Below are 23,090 nucleotides of genomic sequence, written 5' to 3' on the forward strand. Positions count from 1 at the left end.
TTAGGTAGTGCTCTCATTTTTAGGAAGTAACAAAATCCAGGTTATTACTTGAAAACTCCTCAAAAGATGATTAAGGCCATTAATTCTCAACTGGTAAGGCTACAACTACACAATCAAGATGATGAAAAAAAGGTAAGGCATTATGAACAGCTATTGTTTCAGTGGAACTTGCCTTAAAAAGGTTCAAGCAGAACTACAGAAAAGTTTCAAAGGTGGGAAATCAGTCCTGAATATTCACTGGAAGGACTGATGCTGAAGCTAAAACTCCAATACTTTGGCCACCTGATGCAAAGAACTGACTCATCTGAAAAGACCCTGATGCTGGGAAAGACTGATGGCAGGAGGAGAAGGGGACAACAGAGGATGAGATCGTTGGATGGCATCACCGACTCAATGGACAGGAGTTTGAGTAAACTCCGGGAGTTGGTGATGGACAGGGAGGCCTGGTGTGCTGCAGTTCATGGGCTCCCAAAGAGTTGGACATGACTGAGCAACTGAACTGAACTGAGTACAATGAACAACCACATAAGCCTTCATCTAAATTCACCCATTATTAACATTTGCTTTAACTTTCTCCTCATATGCACATTATTTTTATTACTTTGATGAAACATTTAGAATTCATTACAGACATGATCATTCATTCCTAAATTCCAGCATGTATCTTCTAAGAATAAGGACACCATCCTAACTAACCATAATACAATCATCAGATTCAGTTCACAGCACTGGTAGGTACAATATTATTATAGCTCATATTTAAATTTCACCAATTTATCTCAATCACATCCTCTATAACAGTCTTTTTTTTTTTTTTTTTAATTCCAGGACCCAATACAGAATTATACACTGCATTTAGCTGTCACATCTCTTTAGTTTCCTTTAATCTGGAAGTTTCTTGTGTGTTCTTTGAGGCCTCAGGAACTGCAGCCTGCCAGGCTCCTCCGTCCATGGCACTTTCCAGGCAAGAATACTGGAGTGCACTGCCTTTTCCTACTCCAGGGGATCTTCCCAACCCAGGAATCAAACCCGTCTCTCTTGTGCCTCCTGTATTAGCAGGCGGGTTCTTTACCACTAGCACCACCTAGGAATTCCTGGGACATTTCTTGACCTTTGCTTTTGCAACACTGATATCTCTGAAGGGTACAGGCAGTTGTTTTGAGGAATACCCCTCAATCTGGGTTTGCCGTATTGTTTCGTCAGGATTCAGGTTATGTATTTTGGGTAGGAATTCCACTTCAGATACTGTGCCCCACCATGTTCGCAGACTCATGTTAACTTGTTCTGTTACTGCTGATGTCAACTGACCATTTAAGTGCTGTCCAACGGATTTCTCTGAAACAATTACACTAAATAATATCCTCAATAATTATCATGCAAGCTTACCTGTTCACAAACATCACGGCACATCTGGTTATCCTTTGAGTGATTACAACACAGTGCACCTAGGGAGAAAAAATGAACACCTAATATTGCCTACTGTTAAAACACAATGATTAAGCTAAGTCAGATGGTTACACAAACCACTTATTCGACAGATTATTACTATTATTATCCATTTTAACTCAACAAAGCTTTGTTGTGTACCTATTTCAAGTCAAAGCTGGTGCTATTTGAGGACACGGTTTTTGCCTTTAAGAGCTTGCAATTTAACAGGAGAGACTGTCATTTAATAATAATTGCTACTATATACTTTTCATGGGCCAGAATTTTACTACTTGCTTTACGATTATCTCATTCAACCCTCAATAATTATCCTATGGACTATATTCTATTATTATTCCTATAAAGGAAGGTTAAATGATAAAAAGATAGTGAATTTTGTTTTGGACATGTTAAATGTAAGTCTCCATTATCTCAGTGAAATAAATAGAGATTAGGTTTGAAAACAAAAAGAGTTGAGGGCTTGAAGTGAGGTTGTATATGTCTCTGACAGCCACTGTGGAGAACAAAGGAAGCAACTATAAATGTTTCTCAAACTGTTTTCTATGAACACTGTTTCATGATGTGTTAATATCTATTCCTCAAAAGAAAATGTTTCATGTTCAAATAAATTAGGAAACAAAGGATTAAAAAGTTAAAGAGAAATTTTAAAAATTATTTTATTTTTATCCCCTGGAGAAGGGAATGGCAACCCACCCCAGCATTCTTGTCTGGAGAATCCCATGGACAGAGGAGCCTGGCAGGGCTAGCCTATGGTGTCGCAAAGAATCAGACAGGACTGAGTGACTACACTTTAATGCCATTTTTAATTTATTTTTTAAACACCAAAAAAAATTTGCATTGGGGTATAGCCAATCTTAAATTCTTAAGAATTTGAGAAATTTCTTTCTCAAATCGGAGAATATTCTTAAAGAGATGGGAATACCTGACCTGACTCCTGAGAAATCTGTATGCATGTCAAGAAGCAACAGTTAGAATTGGACATGGAACAACAGACTGGTTCAAAATCAGGAAAGGAGTATGTCAAGGCTGTATACTGTCGCTCTGTTTATTTAACTTATATGCAGAGTACATCATGCGAAATGCTGGGCTGGATGAAGCACAAGCTAGAATCAAGACTGCTGGGAGAAATATCAATAATCTTAAATATGCAGATGATACCACCCTTATGGTGGAAAGCAAAGAAGAACTAAATAGCCTCTTGATGAAAGTGAAAGAGGAGAGTGAAAGTTGGCTTAAAACTCAACATTCAGAAAACTAAGATCATGGCATCCGGTCCCATCAATTCATGGCAAATAGATGGGGACAATGGAAACAGTGACAGACTTAATTTTGGGGGGCTCCAAAATCACTGCAGATGGTGATTGCAGCCATGAAATTAAAAGACACTTACTCCTTGGAAGAAAAGCTATGACCAACCTAGACAGCACATTAAAAAGCAGAGACGTTACTTTGCCAACAAAGTCCGTCTAGTCAAAGCTATGGTTTTTCCCTTGGTCATGTATGGATTTGAGAGTTGGACTATAAAGAAAGCTGAGCACTGAAGAATTGATGGTTTTGAACTTTGGTGTTGGAGAAGACTGAGAGTCCCTTGGACTGCAAGGAGACCAAACCAGTCAATTCTAACGAAATCAACCCTGAATATTCATTGGAAGGACTAATGCTGAAGCTGAAACTCCTATACTTTGGCCACTTGATGCAAAGAACTGACTCACTGGAAAAGACCCTGATGCTGGGAAAGACTGAAGGCAGGAGGAGAAGGGGACGACAGAAGATGAGATGGTTGGATGGCACCACTGACTCAATGGACATGAGTCTGAGTAAGCTCTGAGAGTTGGTGATGGACAGGGAAGCCTGGTGTGCTGCAGTCCATGGAGTCACAAAGAGTTGGACATGACTGAGCGACTGAACTGAACTGAATAGCCAATCAATAATGTTGTGACAGTTTCAGGTAAACAGTGAAGGGACTCAGTTATATATATACATGTATCCATTCCCCCCTCCCTCACCCCAACCCTGCTCCCATCCAGGCTGGCACATAACACTGGGTAGAGTTCCATGTGCTATGCAATTGATTTTTGTTGGTTATCCATTTTAAATATAGCAGGGTGTACATAACTTCCCGAAGTCCTTAACTATCCCTTCACTCAACCCTCAACCATAAGTTCGTTTTCTAAGTCTGTGAGTCTCTGCTTTGTAAGTAAATTCATTTGTATCATTTCTTTTTAGATTCCACATATAAGGGATGTCATATATTTTTCCTTCTCTGACTTACTTCACTCATATAACTGTCTCTAGGTCCACCCATGTTGCTGCAAATGTCCTTATTTCATTCTTTTTAATGGCCGAGTAATATTCCAATGCTTACATATATGCATGTGTGCGTGTGTGTATACAGATATATATATACGTACATACACACCACATCTTCTTTATCCAGTCCTCTGTCAATGGACATTTAAGTTCTTTCCATGTCTTGGTTATTGTAAACAATGCTGCCTTGAACACTGGGGTGCATGTATCTTTTCAGGCCATGTTTTTCTCTGGATATATGTCCCTGAGTGGGATTACAGAGTGATATGATAGTTCTAGCTTTAGTTTTTTAAAGAACCCCCGTACTATTCTCCATAGTGGCTATACCAACTTATATTTCCACCAACAATAGCAAGAGGGTTCCCTTTAAAGATAATTCTTTACTGGACTTTATGAAACCTTTAATATATTAATATGCATCATTAATCTCCTAAAAAGGATCTATGTAGACAGATTTCTCAGAGCACAAGATATTTTTCTCATGCCACTTATTTTACATCTCAGCATGCCAATTTCAGAAACATCACAGAAAAGGAAAAATGTTGCCAAGCAGCATTATGAGCCAAGAAAAATTAATAAATTAGTGATATAGATAATCAGCAGGGGCATGTCATTATTCTAGAATGAAGCTAACTGGGAAAAAAGATAAAGCTGAATTGATCAGGGGCTGTTTATAAAGTGCTAAGTCAAAAGTGACAAGGACATGAAAATATCACATTTCAGGCAGCTAGATCCAATACAATGCCTACATATGTGTGCATGTATACATATACATACACATCTATATCAATCTCTTTAAATGAAATCTACATAATTTCAGTATATAAAATAGATGACAGTAGAGCTTTTTTGATTGAAGGTAAGATTGGTATTGGGAAGAAATGAATGAATAAAAAAGGTTCTCTTTAGCTCTTACCAATATCCTTTTAAGCTCAAAACTGATATTGTTACTCCATAAAACAATAACAGGGCATATGATATTACTAACATATTGCCACAGTTTAGTTTCATAAAACACTACTGTGGGACAGGCTTTCTAATGCTATATGGAAAAAGTTGTCTTAAAGTTTTAACATTTGACTTAAAAATTCTGAAAAAGTGAAGTCGCTCAGTCCTATCTGACTCTTTGCAACTCTGTAGACTGCAGCCTGTCAGGCTCCTCCATCCATGGGATTTTCCAGGCAAGAATACTGGAGTGAGTTGCCATTTTCAGCATGTAGAAATTCCATTAAGTTTCAGAAATTAAAAAATTCCCTGTTTATAGGCTATAGCTACCTTCTTAGAAGCACTGTATTCAAGGATGGGCCCAATCACTAATGAGACTTTCTCACAACATCCCTCTCTTCTCTGCCATGCCACACCATGCTGAACCCCCTCCCTTTTAAGATCCTGTTATGTCCCCAGCCTCATTAGAATGAAGAAGACAGGCAAGAAAAGAAAGGTGGGGCGGGGGATCTTCTGTGTGACATCGATGTGATCTTTTGAAATGCTCAAGTTGTTGCTACTTTCTACTATCTTCCAACACAAAGGTCACATGAGGACAGAAAATCCAGCTGATGGAGAGCAAAGATAACTCAGGATAATACATGATCCCCATAAGCACAGGCTTAACAAAAAGAAAACAGGCAGGCAAGAGTCTGACTTGGGCCTAGGAATTTTTGGAAAAAAAGTTTCTTGGAGCAAAGGTCTATTTAGAACAGAAACATGAAATGTGTCACAATTAAAACTCCAATAACAATGAAAGATTTGTTAAAAATATAAAGGTTTATTTTTTCCTATTTAATGGTAAAGGTCAAATTTATAGTGGGGTGATCCCCAAAGTTAAATTTTTAAAATGATTCACTTTTTCATTAAGAAATCCCAAAATCTGGAAAAGAAGAAAAATGATCTAATATTCCCACTGTCCTGTCAGAACGTGTATTGACATTTTTGACATATTTCTTTCTAGTCTTTCCAAAAGGCTTCTGAAATTTCTGACAAAATGGGATTAGAGAGCAGCCTGAAGTCTTCTAGTAGTAATGCCCTTCCCCCTCCTAACCAAGCATTCCTCTGTAATAATACATTTCCTCTCTTGAGAGGAACTGCCACCCTCCTAGAACAGGCTAGGGGACCTATACTAAATCATGTTCTCCACATTTTATTTTTAACATTAGTCATCATTATATTTGTACACATTTTTCTTTCTTTGAAACAACAAAAACTTACTAGACTCTTAAACACTGCATACTTTATGTCTACAAATAGACATTAAGTCATATGCCTTTATTAAGAATGAGGGCAAAGGATTCAAATGCAATTAATGTGGCAATTAAAGGTCTTTGTCTTTTCAGAGCTTTTAAAATGGATTAATTGGGTCATTCAACTATTAGAGTACAAAAAACTCTCCAAGGCCTAATGTTTTATACAAAAGAAGACAGTGAATTCTAGAAATGCTTCATTTTTATAATTTGATTCTAACCTAATTTCTGGTTCTTCAAGAATAGTTTAAAACTCTGGTTATCTTCATAAAATGGAATTGAACAGATAAAGGTAAATTAGTTCAAAATAACACTTGCTATTGACAGGATGAAAATAAATAGCACAGATATCATCCTTATTAAAGACATAAGGATGAGTGTAATATTTTGCATTCTTATTTCTAAACTCTGAAAATATAAAATTAATAAAAACCCAAAACTGATTACTAAAAGCCACATATATTGGATTTAAGAGAGTATTAGCGCAACCTAGAAATATTTGAGCAGAATTACCCAGTAATTAGAAACATCAAGGGTTGGCTGCTGGTTTGGGCCACATGCCTACTAAAGACAGGCAAGCAAGCAGGAAGCACATGCTCCAGCCACAAGGGAAAAATGCAACTTCTGAGACCAACTAGCATTTAAAAAAACAATTACACACACTAATCTAAAACTAAAATATTCATAGAATTATAGGATATTTGAAGTTAAAAGAGAGTTTGCTATAGAAGACTCCCAAAACCTCAATTTGGTTAATGAAAAGCCAGTATTGTTTTCTTTTCTAAAGAAAATAAAGATTCTTTCTAATTAATGTATTTTTAGAGAATTACTAAAACAGAATACATATATGCTGCACTACTGACAGGGAATAAACTAAATCTGAGCTGATACTGCAAAAAGACCATTCCAAATAAAAAAGGTATGTTAATTTTAAAAATTTTATCTTATCTTCAAATTTTTATTTCCCAAACAGTCTGGAAATTGACCAACCTTAAAAACATTTAAATGACAACTGCAACTTTAACTTATAAATGCATTCTTACAATTGTCACATTTATCCCTTGGAAGGTGGATGTGTGCCTGTGTATATACATAAAATATATCATCAGCCAAGAAAGAGCCAAAGAGTAAAATGATTATTTATATACCTACTACCTGGATTCAACACTGTACCTTTTTCTTGACTCATTTACAAGTTACAGATATCCTCCACTGCTTGCCTCAAACTGTAATGCTACAACTGCCAATTAGGTTCATTCTCTTCTGTTATCAATATGACTGCCAGATTAATTTTTTAAATTACTTTTCATGATGTCACTCTTTTAATCAAGGGCCCACAATGGCTTCCTGCTGTTTCAGTTCTAAATTTTCTTAAGTCTTCTTCTTACCTTCCCCTCCCTGATCTTCTACTATTTTTTAACAAGGAAAGCCTCTATTTATACAATAATACCTTGATCACAGCCTTCTGCCTGTAATGCTTACTGCCCTCTTTCCAGCTGACATAAATCCCAAACATCTTTCAAGGCTTAAAATTAAGCCCCATCTCAACTCTAAGTAAGCCTTTCTTCTCTAACAACTCCAGGCCATGCTGTTCTTTTGGTTAATGTCCTACTATTCCAGTTAGAACTGAAAACTTTATCACTTAACTCTAATAATTTCATGTGTGTACTAATGGTATTTCCAGACTGAATGGGAACTTCTTGTACACAATTCAGCACAGTGCTCAGCTCAAAAATTTTTCTTATTCACTGGTTAATAAGTAATAATTTCCTACTTATGCAAAGTATTTTTAATCAGAAAAAAATGTATAAAAAGTTTATTTCTCTCACTGTATCACTGTCATACCACATTTCCCATGTGGTAAGGGTCCCATTACGGACCAAGCCATAATTTAGCAAACGTCATAAGAGTTATTGACCCAGGTCAAAAGATAGGCTGGACCCAATCATATGCACAGGCACAGACGTATGTACCCAGAGGATGGTGGGCTCTACAGATATCAGGTCAAGACGAGCTGCAGCTGAGGAAGTTTTATGGTATAGAGAAACCATGAGTAAGAAGAGGAAGCTAGTGGTGGAGAATGGGGAAGGCAAGAGATGTAGAGAGACAAGCTATGAGAGACAGAGGGAGACTGTCTCTAAAAGTAGTCTTGGCCAGTCAGAATGACTGCTATCCAAAAGTCTACAAGCAATAAATGCTGGAGAGGGTGTGGAGAAAAGGGAACCTTCTTACACTGTTGGTGGGAATGCAAATTAGTACAGCCACTATGGAGAACAGTGTGGAGATTCCTTAAAAAACTGGAAATAGAACTGCCATACGACCCAGCAATCCCACTGCTGGGCATACACACCGAGCAAACCAGAATTGAAAGGGACACGTGTACCCCAGTGTTCATCGCAGCACTGTTTAGAATAGCCAGGACATGGAAGCAAACTAGATGTCCATCAGCAGACAAATGGATAAGAAAGCTGTAGTACATATATACAATGGAGTATTACTCAGCCATTAAAAAGAATACATTTGAATCAGTTCTAATGAGGTGGATGAAACTGGAGCCTATTATACAGAGTGAAGTAAGCCAGAAAGAAAAACACCAATACAGTATCCTAACGCATATATATGGAATTTAGAAAGATGGTAACTATAACCCTGTATGAGAGACAGAAAAAGAGACACAGATGTATAGAACAGTTTTTGGACTCTGTTGGAGAGGGCGACGGTGGGATGATTTGGGAGAATGGCAATGAAACATGTATAATATCATATGTGAAATGAATCGCCAGTCCAGGTTCAATGCATGATACAGGATGCTTTGGGGCTGGTGCACTGGGATGACCCAGAGGGATGGGATGGGGAGAGAGGTGGGAGGGGGGTTCAGGACGGGGAACATGTGTACACCCGTGGTGGATTCACGTTCATGTATGGCAAAATCAATACAATATTGTAAAGTAAGTAAAAAAAAAATTAATAAAAAATGTAGTCTTGGTTCCTGGCAGCTTTCCAGTTCCCACAGCAGTCCCTGAGGTTGTGCTCAATTTCCTATCCTTGGATTTCCATGTTCCCTGTTAGATGCTATCTAGCTAGCTCCCTACTCCTAAGCCACCTTGGTTTCTGTTCTTTTGGGGGTCAAAAGACCCTAAAAACATTATTATACATCATTATGAAACAACTAAGCAAATGACTCCTCAGATCCGCCCCCACCCCACAGACGCCAATAGCCAGTATTCTCGGATAATTCCCTTCTCCATTCTATGCTATCTATTCCCATCTATAAAACAAGGGATCTCAAAGTATTTGTGTCTGGCTCCCAATGATATATTCCATGGTGAAAATGTTTCTCTTAATACTTATTACACTTTTCTTGAAGTCTTCTTCATGTAAGTTATGTGCTCTACATTATGTATTACATATTTGACTAAATCGTATGATTTTTCCTCAAATATATTCAGATTTAGAATATAAATGGATATCTACAAATATAACTACACAATACTAGTAATGCAGATATTACACACTTTTTGGTGATATTTAACTTATATGCAGAGTACATCATGAGAAACGCTGGGCTGGAAGAAGCACAAGCTGGAATCAAGATTGCTGGGAGAAATATCGATAACCTCAGATATGCAGACGACACCACCCTTATGGCAGAAAGTGAAGAGGGACTAAAAAGCCTCTTGACGAAAGTGAAAGAGGAGACTGAAAAAGTTGGCTTAAAGCTCAACATTCAGAAAACGAAGATCATGGCATCTGGTCCCATCACTTGATGGGAAATAGATGGGGAAACAGTGGAAACAGTGTCAGACTTTATCTTTTTGGGCTCCAAAATCACTACAGATGGTGACTGCAGCCATGAAATTAAAAGATGCTTACTCTTTGGAAGAAAAGTTATGACCAACCTAGATAGCATATTCAAAAGCAGAGACATTACTTTGCCAACAAAGGTCCGTTTAGTCAAGGCTATCGTTTTTCCTGTGGTCATGTATGGATGTGAGAGTTGGACTGTGAAGAAAGCTGAGTGCCAAAGAATTGATGCTTTTGAACTGTGGTGTTGGAGAAGACTCCTGAGAGTCCCTTGGACTGCAAGGAGATCCAACCAGTCCATTCTGAAGGTCAGCCCTGGGATTTCTTTGGAAGGAATGATGCTATTAAGCTGAAACTCCAGTACTTTGGCCACCTCATGCAAAGAGTTGACTCACTGGAAAAGACTCTGATGCTGGGAGGGATTGCCGGCAGGAGGAGAAGGGGACGACAGAGGATGAGAGAGCTGGATGGCATCACTGACTCGATGGACGTGAGTCTGAGTGAACTCCGGGAGTTGGTGATGGACAGGGAGGCCTGATGTGCTGCAATTCTTCAGGTCGCAAAGAGTCGGACACAACTGAGCGACTGAACTGAACTGAATGTCTGATATTCTCGCTAAACCATAAACCCTATGAAAGCAGAGACCACGTCTGTTTTTGTTTACCAAATTATGTACCTAATGCTTGTCACAGTGTCTGGCACTATTAACCCCTCAATGAATATTTGCTGAATGGAATACTTACAGGTGTGACATTTAATTTAGTAAGCAATGGACCAAGGGGAGTTAGTCCTAATATCCACCTTAAACATATATGAAAACAGAAATTTTGATTCTCTTCCTGACTCACCTGCCAAACCTCCAACTTACTTCTCCCCATCATCTTGACCTCAGTAAATAGCAACATTTTCCACAAAGTTGCTCAAGGTGAAAATCTAGAAATAATCTTTAATTCTTGCTTCCCTCACTTTCCACATCCAATCCATTAGTGATATATTCTGAATCTGTCCTCTTTAATCCCCGTCATCACTCTAAGAATTATCTCCTACCTTGACTACTACAGTGGCCTAATAGCTCTGCTTTGATTCCTACCCTCTTACAATAACTTTTAAAAATTCAGCAGTCAGTGTGATCTAAAACAGAAATGAAAGCATACATCTCTTAAAGGTCCACTGGTTTCTATTTGCACATACAATAATAACCACAATCCTTCAGTGGCCTTTTGCACAGCTCAGTACTATCTGCATGCGTGTGTGCTAAATCGCTTCAGCTGTGTCTGACTCTCCTGAGTTCAGTTCAGTTCAGTTGCTGCTCAGTTGTGTCAGACTCTTTGCAGCCCCATGGACTGCAGCACGCCAGGCCTCCCTGTCCATCACCAACTCCTTGCTTGCTCAGACTTATGTCCATCAAGTTGGTGAGACCATCTAACCATCTCATCTTGTCGTCCCCTTCCCCTCCTGCCTTCAATCTTTTCCAGCACCAGTGTCTTTTACAATGAGTCAGTTTTTCACATCAAGTGGCCAAAGTATTGGAGTTTTCAGCTTCAGCATCAGTCCTTCCAATGAACATTCAGGACTGATTTCCTTTAGGATTGACTGGTTGGATCTCCTTGCTGTCCAAGGACTCTCAAGAGTCTTCACCAACACCATAGTTCAAAAGCATCAATTCTTCAGCGCTCAGCATTCTTTATAGTCCAACTCTCAAATCCATACATGACCAAGGGAAAAACCGTAGCTTTGACTAGACAGACCTTTGTCAGCAAAGTAACATCTCTGCTTTTTAATGTGCTGTCTAGGTTAGTCATAGCTTTTCTTCCAAGGAGCAACCATCTTTTAATTTCATGGCTGCAGTCACCATCTGCAGTGACTTTGGAACCCTCTAAAGTCTGTCACTGTTTCCATTGTTTCCCCATCTATATACCATGAATTGATGGGATCAGATGCCATGATCTCAGTTTTCTGAATGTTGAGTTTTAAGCCAACTATTTCACTCTCTTTCGCTTTCAACAAGAGGCTCTTTTGTTCTTATTCACTTTCTGCCATAAGGGTGGTGTTGTCTGTGTATCTAAGATTATTGATATTTTTCCCAGCAATCTTGATTTCAGCTTGTACTTCATCCAGCCTTGGTATTTCACATGATGTACTCTGCCTATAAGCTAAATAAGCAGGGTGACAGTATACAGCCTTGACGTACTCCTTTCCTGATTTGGAACCAGTCTGTTGTTTTGTGTACAGTTCTAACTGTTGCTTCTTGACCTGCATACAGATTTCTCAGGAGACAGGTCAGTTGGTCTGGTACTCCCATCTCTTTCAGAATTTTCCACAGTTTGTTGTGATCCACACAATCAAAGGCTTTGGCATAGTCAATAAAGCAGAAGTAGATGTTTTTTTGGAACTCTCTCACTTTTTTCAATGATCCAATGGATGTTGCAATTTGATCTCTGGTTCATTTGCCTTTTCTAAAACCAGCTTGAACATCTGGAAGTTCATGGTTCTTGCACTATTGAAGGCTGGCTTGGAGAATTTTGAACATTACATTGCGAGCGTGTGAGATGAGTTCAATTGTATGGTAGTGTGAACATTCTTTGGCATTGCCTTTCTTTGGGATTGGAATGAAAACTGACCTTTTCCAGTCCTGTGGCCACTGCTGAGTTTCCCAAATTTGCTGGCATATTGTAGCACTTTGACAGCATCATCGTTAAGGATTTGAAATAGCTCAACTGGAATTGTGTCACTAGTTTTTTTTGAAGTGATGCTTCCTAAGGCCCCCTTGACTTCACATCTCAGGATGTGGCTCTAGTCTAGTGATCACACCATCATGGTTATCTGGGTCATGAAGATCTTTCTGTATAGTTCTGTGTATTCTTGCTACCTCTTCTTAATATCTTCTGCTTCTGTTAGGTCCATACCATTTCTGTCCTTTATTGTGCCCATCTTTGCATGAAACGTTCCCTTGGTATCTCTAATTTTCTTGAAGAGATCTCTAGTCTTTCCCATTCTATTGTTTTCTGACTCTCCTGCTGCTGCTGCTAAGTCGATTTAGTCATGTCCGACTCTGTGCGACCCCATAGACGGCAGCCCACCAGCCCTGGCTAATTCACCTGCTCACTATGTTGCAACCATACTGACCTTCAGTTTCTTCTTGCTTCAGGGCCTATGCACTTTCTGGTCCCCATCCTGATCTTTCCTAAGGACAGCACCTTTGGTCTTCACATTTCAGTTCAGAACTTTACCCTCTCAAAGAAGCTTTTCTTGACATCATTATAGAAAGAACCACTCCTCACTACTCACACAATTCTTTATGCTACCCTCTAGTTTCCTTCACAGCATATTTATCACTACTAGAAATCATTTTATTTATCTGTTTATTGTCTATCACCGGCTCAATCAACATGAATCTGAGTAATCTCCAGGAGATAGTGAAAGACAGGGAAGCTCCAGTCCATGGGGGCGCAAAGAGTTGGACATGACTTAGTTACTGAACAACAGTCTATTTCCCCTCTACTAGAAATCGAAGCCCTTTGAAAGCAGTAACCCTGAACCTAAAACAGTGCCTGATATATAGTAAGCGTGCAAATTTTTTGCAGTATCTCTTTTGCTCTTAAAAAAAAAAACACATTTATAATATATAAAAACCACCTGTTTGACATCATTCTACTTTCTTCAAAAAGTGGCAAAGGATGAAAGGTATGATTAATGAAAGACTGTTTAAATCTAGGACTATAAGACAGGAACCTTTAGTAGCATACCAGAATAAACTGTTATATCTGGTTTCTCACTCCTTTTACAGTGTGGGCCAAGATAGTTCTATTTGAAAGGAAAGAGAATCTGTTTCTTATTACATTCCTCCAGATAGGCGGTCACTTTTTCTAACTTAAAATTCATTACATTCTTTTTCAGGATCCTAGGCTATTACATAATTTCTTAAATATCAACTTATTGAAACCTAGACCTTAATGTTACATCTTTCTCTCTTTAGTACAATTAGAAAATATCTTAGATAGAAACAGAGCTAGTATCAGGTGACATGACACACAGATTCTCAGACTGTAGCACAAGGTTCCAGCCTATCCTTCAAAGGAAACACTAGAGGTGCTGAGGAGGAGAGCTGGGGGTCAAGGAGACCAGAAAGTACACTGTGGAAGTGTGGCGTTACTCCAACGTACAGGGTGTGGCCAAACTTCACAAGAGATAATAACTAACAAGTCAAATCATTCCTTCCCTCTCCTCCAACAGGAATGAAATCTCCAAGTCAGAACAAATAAGACTTGTAAAATGCTTTATACCAGAGGAGACAGGATTACTCAACCTTGGATGGGGTAAGGAGATGAGAACGAAGACTGAGCAGGAATACAAGTCAGGCCTTTATTGAAACACAATTTAATATTGTTTTCTTAATTTTTGTCTAGGATTGAGGAACATTTTCCACACTTTATACAAATCCACAGTGGAATCCTTTGTTCATTATATTACTCAATGTCCTTTATGTAAGGAAGCAGGCAATATATGCCTAAGAATTTAGTACAAGAGACAATTCTCACTTTTACATCAAACTTGGGGGTTTTCCTTTTTTAGCAAACAATGCAAATTCTGTGTTGTCATGGACGTTTTGAACTGGTAGGGCCTTTAGAAATCTGCTAGCCCAGAATTTCCTAAATTGGGATTGAGGTACTATGAAGAAAAACAGTTCTTTAAGCAAAAAGGTTTCTTTCTTTCTTTGCATAACAATTTTACTGAGATAAAAGTCATGTTAAATTAATAAAACAAGGAGACCACTAGACTGAGTTGGCATCAGTTCCTTAGTAGCCTACCTAAGTAAACCAAAACTTAAGCCTATAATGCCCCAAGGTTAAGAGATCAAAATCCTAAGGACAATCAATCAGGAACAGTCACCTGGGCTTTCCCAAATAAGACACCTGCTCAAACTATAGCCAATCAAATATTTCCTTGCTTCGTCTCCACCTTTTCTATAAAAGTCCTTCCTGAGCTCCTGTTACTTCCCATTTGACACTGTCCAAATTCAAATCAATTTTTGCTCAAATAAACTTGCAATTTTAATATGACCCCGTCTATCTTTTAACAGTAACACATTATAAAATTCATACTTTTAAAGTGTACCATTCAGTTGTTTTTAGTATATTCACAGAATTGTGCTCACTATTTTTCAATTTCAAACATTTTCATCACCCTGAAAAGAAACTTCATACTCATCAGCAGTCATTTCCCCATTTCTCCATTCTCCCAGCAACAAGTTTCTTAACCACAGGAATCTTTGCAAACTATTGTGAACCTAACCTGTTTGTGAATTTATAAGAGAGGGGTACAGTGTACAGTGTTTCCTAAACTTACTTAATAGCTAATATGCATGTGAAGTGAAGTGAAGTCACTCAGTCGTGTCCAACTCTTTGCTACCCCATGGGCTGTAGCCTACCAGGCTCCTCTGTCCATGGGATTTTCCAGGCAATAGCCCTGGAGTGGATTGCCATTTCCTTCTCCAGGGGATCTTACCAACCCAGGGATCGAACCCGGGTCTCCCACATTGTAGAGAGACGCTTTACTGTCTGAGCCACCAGGGAAGTGTGTGTATTATCTCCATTATTGCGATAAAAATCTATGATAATCTTGAATCTTTATATACAATAAATGTGGATATTAAAGCACAAAGAATAAAGCTAAGTAAATTTGTTCAAATATTCTTAACTATATTCTACTCTACTATTTCCCACAGAACTGACCAGCTATGGGATAATAGGCAACTAGTTTTCTAATGAATCAAAACTTTGAAAGTGCTTTAATTCAATTTCTTTAACTTAAAGAGAAAAAATAGGACCCAGGAAAGTAAGCTGATTTAGCCCCAAATATACAACATTCTTTCTTTCTCCTTTGATTTGTCTAATTGACAGCTTTGTTAGAACTCAATTATAATTAACTATATAACCCCAGGCTCCTGACAATTCTCTCCCTTCTTGAAATACTCTTGGCTTAAACAAAATCCTTTAACTCTTGTAAGCTACCTTGAAACCTGTTGAGGCTGATTTTGCTCTTTCCAGGTGTGTCTCCCTGTGAGCAATGCACTTCTCCACTTTCGCATGTATAAATTCCAGCCATCTTTTAATATCTAGTGAAGCTGGGGCATCATTCAATTATCTTCCCAACCTGAGTGGACATCATCATCTCTCTCCCTGTGTGCACTCACAGCCCTCATCGCTTCATGTGGATACTTCAGCCTGGAATTGTAGCCGCTCCTGTCTTGTGGTACCCCACCCTCTAGCTAAAGCTGGTGGAGGGCAGGAGTTGGCAACAACTACTAAAACCCAGCACGTGGGAGACACTCAGTAAGCACTGAACAGCTTCCTATTCACTCGTGGTCTAATTCCTCCAGAGCAAGAACAAAACTCTCCTCAAGTCAGCCCCCAAAGAGAGAGTTCCCTGATTTCTAATCTCTCCTGCCAGAGCCCAGCGCTGTCTTGGACGCACTGCATACCCACAGAGAAGAGCAGCAGAATCGGCTTTAGGAGACTTGGACCTAGTCTCTGCCTGAGATTTCAGAAGTCAGTCAGGCTGTAGAGCACATAAGTGCTCGCTGCCCGAGGTCGGCCTTTCTGAACCGAGGATCAAGTAACAAGCAACAGTAACTGGCCAGGGTGGAGGTAAGGCGGAGGCCCCTCCAAAATCCCGTCCCACCCTCGCGACGGTCCTGGGCGAAGGCATTTCGCGCTCTTCGGACAGAGACCCGAGCCGGGTGAGAGGATACGGGCTGAACTGAGGGCTCCTGCTCGGTGGGTGACAGGGAAAGGCCTCGAACCCAGGTCACGGCTCCCAGTTCAGGGGATCTGGGCGGAAAGAGGGAGGGTGGAGAGGGGTCCTCCTCGTCCCGCCTCAGTCCCTCCTGCCGCCTGCTGGGACCTCCCGACCCTGGGTCACCAGACTTGGACCGGGTCTGGGGGTCGCCGGCACCCCCGCCCCCTGCTCCGCGCCATCTTGGAGGGCTGAGGCGACCGCTCTGGACCTCCTCGAACCGCTGCTCCAGAAGTTACTCACCCGCACTGCCTGGGGCCAGGCCCCCTGCCACCTCCGCGACCCCAGCCACCGTCAGGAGAAGCAGCAGCGCGCCTCGCGGGGAGGCCCGGACAGTCGCCATGTCCAGGCCTGGGGCTCCAGGGCAGCTTGATGCTCGGACCCAGCCTGCCCGCCGCGGCAACTCGCGGAGGCCCCGCCCCGGTGGCCCGGACCCTTGGTGATTGGCTGCGGCGCGAAACCCCGCCCCTCGGCCGCAAGGATTTTCCAAAACCTGCTGGGGGCGGGAACCTGCCCGAGACCCCGCTCTTTGTTAAGGCCCAGCTAGCTGTCTGTCTGCTTCTGCTGCTGAATCTGGCAGCCGGCGTTCTCCAAGAGGCGAGTCAGAGGATGTCAGGGTTGGGAGGGTCCTAAGGATGACTCGATCTCCCGAGGTTTGCAGATCCGGTCACTGAGGCACAGCGGAGAGACCATTAGCCCAAGGTCACGCCGCAAGTTCCCCTGAGAACTGGGTCACAGGCCAAGGCTGAACCAAAGGGACTTGTCCCTTTCACGCACTTCGATGATCTTAATATCCTTTCTGCCCGACGCTGCCTCACACCCCAAGAGGGCGTGTCATCCGGGACAACTCCACCTCCCCTGAAATCGGAGGGGCTCTGCCTCTGACAATCTCCTGACAAGAGCCCGAGGCAAGAATTCGCCACCAAACCTCTTCGGCACGTGTAGCCTCACTGTGTCTTTGATGTTCTAAGGACACCTGATGTTGCCATCAGGAGAATGTGGAGAGGAGAATGCTTGTGTATCTAAATATGGAGAGCCTTGAAGGCCAGGCTGGGTTTAGACTTTAAGAGACAATTTAGAGGTGGGTCTGCTTATTATCAAAGCGTTCTCCAAACCCCACTCCGTTCCTGTGTCCCTCCTTCTCTCCCTCTCCTTTCCTTTTGTCAATTATGTAATACATTTTCCCCTTTCCTCTTCCTTAAAAAAACAAAAAGCAAACATAACCACTGTTACATTTTTTAATATGGAATATCATTAAATATCCAGTGTTTACATTTTCCTTATTGTCTCATAATTTCCTTTTACAGTTTTCAAGTTCCAACCAAAGTCCATGTATAGAAGTTAATTTGTATGTCTTTTAGGTCTCTGTCTATTCTCTCCTTTAGGAAAATGTGAATAAGTTACAATAATCTTTTTAAAACGTTTGCTCTGGCAACAACCCTCTTGCTTCTCTGAGAGACCACCTCTTTACTTACAAGATGGAATGATGTACAATTATTCAACATGATATCAGAGGCTCTCAGCATTTAGACCCAATCACCTTTATCAGTTTCATCTCACCTTACATCCCACTCCTCCCTAGGAGAGAAGAGTAAAAAAACCTAGATTTGCGCTGATATGGTAGCCACTAGCCACATGCAGCTGTTGAGTACTTGAAACATAGCAATTCCAAACTGAAATATGCTGGAACCGGATTTGGAAGACTTAGTATGAAAACAAGAACCTTGCTTATTTAACTTATGTGCAGAGCACATCATGCGAAATGCCAGACTGTACAAAGCACAAGCTGGAATCAAGATTGCCAGGAGAAATATCAATAACCTCAGATATGCAGATGACACCACCCTTATGGCAGAAAGTGAAGAGGAGCTAAAGAGCCTCTTGATGAAAGTGAAAAAGGAGAGTGAAAAAGCTGACTTAAAACTCAACATTCAGAAAACTAAGATCATGGCATCTGGTCCCATCACTTCATGGCAAATAGATGGGGAAACAATGGAAACAGTGACAGACTATTTTCTTGGGTTCCAAAATCACTGCAGATGGTGACTGTAGCAATGAAATTAAAAGATGCTTGCTCCTTGAAAGAAAAGCTATGACAAACCTAGCATATTAAAAAGCAAAGACATTCCTTTACCGACAAAGGTCCATCTACTCAAAGTTATGGTTTTTCCAGTAGCCACGTATGGATACGAGAGTTGAACCATAAAGAAAGCTGAGCACCGAAGAATTGATGCTTTTGAGCTGTGGTGTTGAAGACTCTTGAGAGTCCCTTGGACTGCAAGAAGATCAAACCAGTCAATCCTAAAGGTAATCAGTCCTGAATATTCACTGGAAGGACTGATGCTGATGCTGATGCTGAAACTCCAACACTTTGGACACCTGATGCGAAGAACTGACTTACTAGAAAAGGCCCTGATGCTGGAAAAGATTGAAAGCAGGAGGAGAAGGGGATGACAGGAGATGAGATGTTTGGATGGCATCACCGACTCAATGGACATGAGTTTGAGCAAGCTCTGGAAGTTGGTGATGGACAGGGAAGCCTGGCGTGCTGCAGTCCATGGGGTCGCAAAGAGTCGGACATGACTGAGCGACTGAACTGAAGATGTTATTAAAACTAATTTCACCTTTTTTAAAAAACTTGTTTTTGTTTTAAAATGACTTTATTTTTTAGAGTGGTCTTAGGCTCACAGAAAAACTAAGCACATTACAGAGATTTCTCATATACCCCCTGCTTCAACATACAATATACTCACAGACCCCTCCACTATCAACATCCCACACCTCAGTGGTGCATTTGTTACAATTGATGAAGCTGCACTGCCACATCATTATCACCTGAAGTCCCCAGTTTACCTTAGAGTTCATTCTTGGCTTTACACATTCTGTGGGTTTTGACAAATGTATAATGACATATAGCCACCATTATTCTTTTTACTTTTTTTAATGTGACTGTTAGAAAACTTAAAATTATGTATATGGTTCACTTTGGGGTTCATATAGTTCTATTGTACAGTGCTGGTGTAATTACTTTTCATTTTAAACAAAGGTTAATGCTTAGAGATCATCTTTAAAGTGCCACTTTTAAAAAATGTTACCCATCAATGATTTTTTCCTGAGCTCAAAACATGTTTCTATATTTCAGATAAATAAAACCCATCTAATCTTTTGATCCATTTTTGTGTATTATGATTTCCCCATGATTTTACTTTCATTTCTTTATAAAGTATTTCCAGTAAGCTTCCTGGAGAAATCATATAGTTGGTTGCTTTTTTAAAAAAATTTAATATGATATTTGCCTTTTAATGCGAGTGTTTGGATTTAATGTAATTATTGATATATGGTTGAGTTTAAATCTGTCTTGCAATTTGTTTTCTATTTACTCCCGTTGTTCTTTTTTCCTTTTCCCTACTTTTCCTATCTTCTCTCAGAACAATAAAAGTGTTTGGAGTGTTGTTTATATTATTTCATTATATCTCTTCTGTTGGCTTATCAGCTCTACTTCTTTGTTTTATTTTTCAGTAGGTGCACTAGAGTTTAGTATACAGTTTAACTTATTACAGTTCACCTTCAAATAATAATTATCACTTCATGTCAAATGTAAGACGTGACACCAGTATACTTCCGTTTTCTCCTCCCATCTTTTGTGCTAATGTTATCATACATTTTGCTTCCATGCACTGTTATTATTTTGCTTTAAATAGTCAATTATTTAAGAGATTATAAAATGAGAAACTGTGTTTTATATTTACCCATATGTCAAGCATTTCTGATGCTCCTCATTCCTTTATGTAACTCCAGATTTCTCTTTGGTATCTAGAGGAAGATAAATATTTTGATTAAGAACATGGCAGGTTTTGCTGATTTTAATTAACTAGGACCCCATACATTGGTTTTGGGAGTTTATGCATACTATTAATACATTCCTGAAGTTAATTTTTAATAGAAATGATTTTTCTCGGTTTATTTAGTTTAAACACATTTTCTTACCAATCAGAGTCAGTCCCTCCACTCCCATCAGTCCCCAGCAACTTGACTCACTGGGATGGGGAAGGAAGCAAGCCCCTGGAAAAGGGAGGCTGTAGTGGGCTGGGACACTGAACCCCAGAGGGGCTTGAGATAAGAGGGGATCTGAGCCTTGTCTCCCATGGAGCTCAGAGAAGTGACATACCTCATAAAGTTCCCCTGCCCTTTGGTTGCAAATGTGTCCTGTTCCTTGCTCCCCATCGAGAATGACACAGAAGAGGAGCTAAGTGTTTTCTGTCTCTGGCTCAGATGGTAAAAAATCTGCCCAACAATGCAGGAGACTCGCGTTCGATACCTGGGTCAGGAAGATCCCCTGGAGAAGAGAACGGCAACCAGTATTCTTGCCTGGAGAATTCCATGGACAGAGGAGCCTGGCGGGCTACAGTCCATAGGGTTGCAAAGAGTTGGACACGACTGAGTGACTAACACAGGAGCTGAGAGAGCTGAGAGCCCAAAGAGGCCTCCAGATCAGAACAAGGAGGCTGTAACTGGTATCTGCATGGTCTACACAACTGGATGCCAGATGAGAATGCAGGTATCAATGGGGATTGATTATGACGACTGAGGACCAGATGTCCTGCCTTCTTCCCCAGTCCCAGCTGGTGGGTTTGACTCTCTATTTTTCCTCTCAAAACTATGGAGGGGGTTGGGGAGAGGCCTTGACTCAGCTGAGATCCTACTGAATTGACTGAGATTAAGTTTCAGTCGTTCGGCAGGAAGGGGACTTGCAGAGACAAGTAGCTGTTGATCAAAGATTTGTGCAGCCCTGCTACAAACTGTCGCTTAGAAGCAACTGCCCAGCCAGAGCAAACATTTTCTGAGTGCTATCATGTTCTCTGTTCAGTTTACTGCCTGTGACTATAACCTTGGAGAACAAAGGATCCCATGCCTTGGAGCAAAATCGGTATTTGACAGTCCCATTGCCCCTATATTGAGATCTCACAGGACAGAGAGAAGCCCTGACACCAAGTCATTCAATAAGAACACATTATAAAACTTAACATTGTGACCTCAGTCTGTGATGCTGGTACACTATCTTGCCAGCGTCCAGTAAGCCCTCTAAACATATGAGCCTGTGAGTATGAAATTGTCCCCATTCTCTACTTTCCTTGCCTTCTTACTTCAGCAATTTTCAAACTTAAAAAATATTATTTTTATTTTTTAGCAATGGAACCCTTTGCCCAACAAAATCTTACAGAGTCCTACCATATAAAATAGAATAAAAAAAGCTACATTTATTTTCTCAGTTCAAATATATAATTAATAATAATTAATTGGCTCAAAGACAATAAATGAGAATTCAGATAATAAATGAAATTTTGATGAACGCAAAAACTTGAAATTGGGAATATGTATGATAATTGTGGGCTTCCCTGGTAGCTCAGCTGGTAAAGAATCTGCCTGCAATGCAGGAGACCCTGGTTCAATTCCTGGGTCAGGAAGATTCCCTGGAGAAGGAATAGGCCACCCATTCCAGTATTCTTTGGCTTCCCTGGTGGCTCAAATTGTAAAGAATCCGCCTGTGATGTGGGACGCCTGGGTTCGATCCCTGGGTTGGGAAGAGCCCCTGGAGGAGGGCATGGCAACCCACTCCAGTATTCTTGCCTAGAGAATCCCTGTGGACAGAGGAGTCTGGCAGGCTGTATTATAGTCCATGGCGTCCCAAAGAGTTGGACACGAATGAATGACTAAGCACAGCACAGCATAATAATTGTAGTCACACCAGTTTGGCTTCCATTTCTGTACTTTGTTTTGGTTGCCTGTTGTAGAGAAAATCCTGCTTCATACAGATGAGTAGTTTGTAAAGGGTCTTGGTTTTTTAATTAGCCCACCTTGCGTTCTCTGACTACTCTTCGTTCAAATTAACATGGTATCTTGAAAAAGAAATATTGACAGATTTTTATTTCAATACTGACTCAGGAACACTTATGTCGATACCAAAATCTGCACGTGGATATTTGTAGCAGCTTTGTTCATAACTGCTAAAACTTGGAAGCAACCAAATGTCTTTTAGTAGGTAAGTGGTTAAACTAACTGTGATACCTCCATACAATGGAAGATTGTTGAGCAATAAAAAGAAATGAGCTAGTCAAACCACAGAGTGTCTTATGGAAGGAGAGAAGGTTAGCACCCACCTTGACAAGGATGGAAGAGGCCCTTGGGCCTGACAACACACAGACGGTTAGGGCATTGATACCTACTTTGTGGCATCTAACCACTATTTTTAAAAGGGGACGGTGGCAGCAGAGGATGAGATGGTTAGACAGCATCACCAACTCAATAGACATGAGTCTGAGCAAACTCCGGGAGACAGTGAAGGACAGAGAAGCTTGACATGCTGCAGTCCATGGGGTCGCAAAAAGTCAGGCACGACTTAGCAATTGAATAGAACAGAATACTAATCATGATGTTGGAAATTAAAAAAAAAAGAAAACCAATATCAACAACAAAAAACCACCCCACAAAAAGACAGGG

General features: G+C 40.4%; 1 protein-coding gene and 1 non-coding gene across 2 annotated transcripts in view; one reads left to right on the top strand and one right to left on the bottom strand.

Annotated features, from left to right (window-relative positions):
• Positions 1 to 17,009, bottom strand: part of RECK (reversion inducing cysteine rich protein with kazal motifs) — an 83,415-nt gene extending 66,406 nt beyond the window's left edge. Inside the window, exons 1-2 of the mRNA XM_012121069.5 lie at positions 16,836 to 17,009; positions 1,387 to 1,445 (exon numbers count right to left, since the gene is read on the bottom strand). Coding sequence (XP_011976459.3) covers positions 1,387 to 1,445; positions 16,836 to 16,935 — 159 coding nt within the window. The 5' untranslated portion in view covers positions 16,936 to 17,009. The remainder of the gene's footprint in view (positions 1 to 1,386; positions 1,446 to 16,835) is intronic.
• A 5,707-nt stretch (positions 17,010 to 22,716) lies between these two features.
• On the top strand, positions 22,717 to 22,842 carry LOC114113428 (U6atac minor spliceosomal RNA). The gene has a single exon (XR_003588463.1). It is a non-coding gene; the product is annotated as a U6atac minor spliceosomal RNA (small nuclear RNA).
• Positions 22,843 to 23,090: the final 248 nt, after the last annotated feature.

Source organism: Ovis aries, chromosome 2 (genome assembly GCF_016772045.2).
Source record: "Ovis aries strain OAR_USU_Benz2616 breed Rambouillet chromosome 2, ARS-UI_Ramb_v3.0, whole genome shotgun sequence".
NCBI classification, from domain to species: domain Eukaryota; kingdom Metazoa; phylum Chordata; class Mammalia; order Artiodactyla; family Bovidae; genus Ovis; species Ovis aries.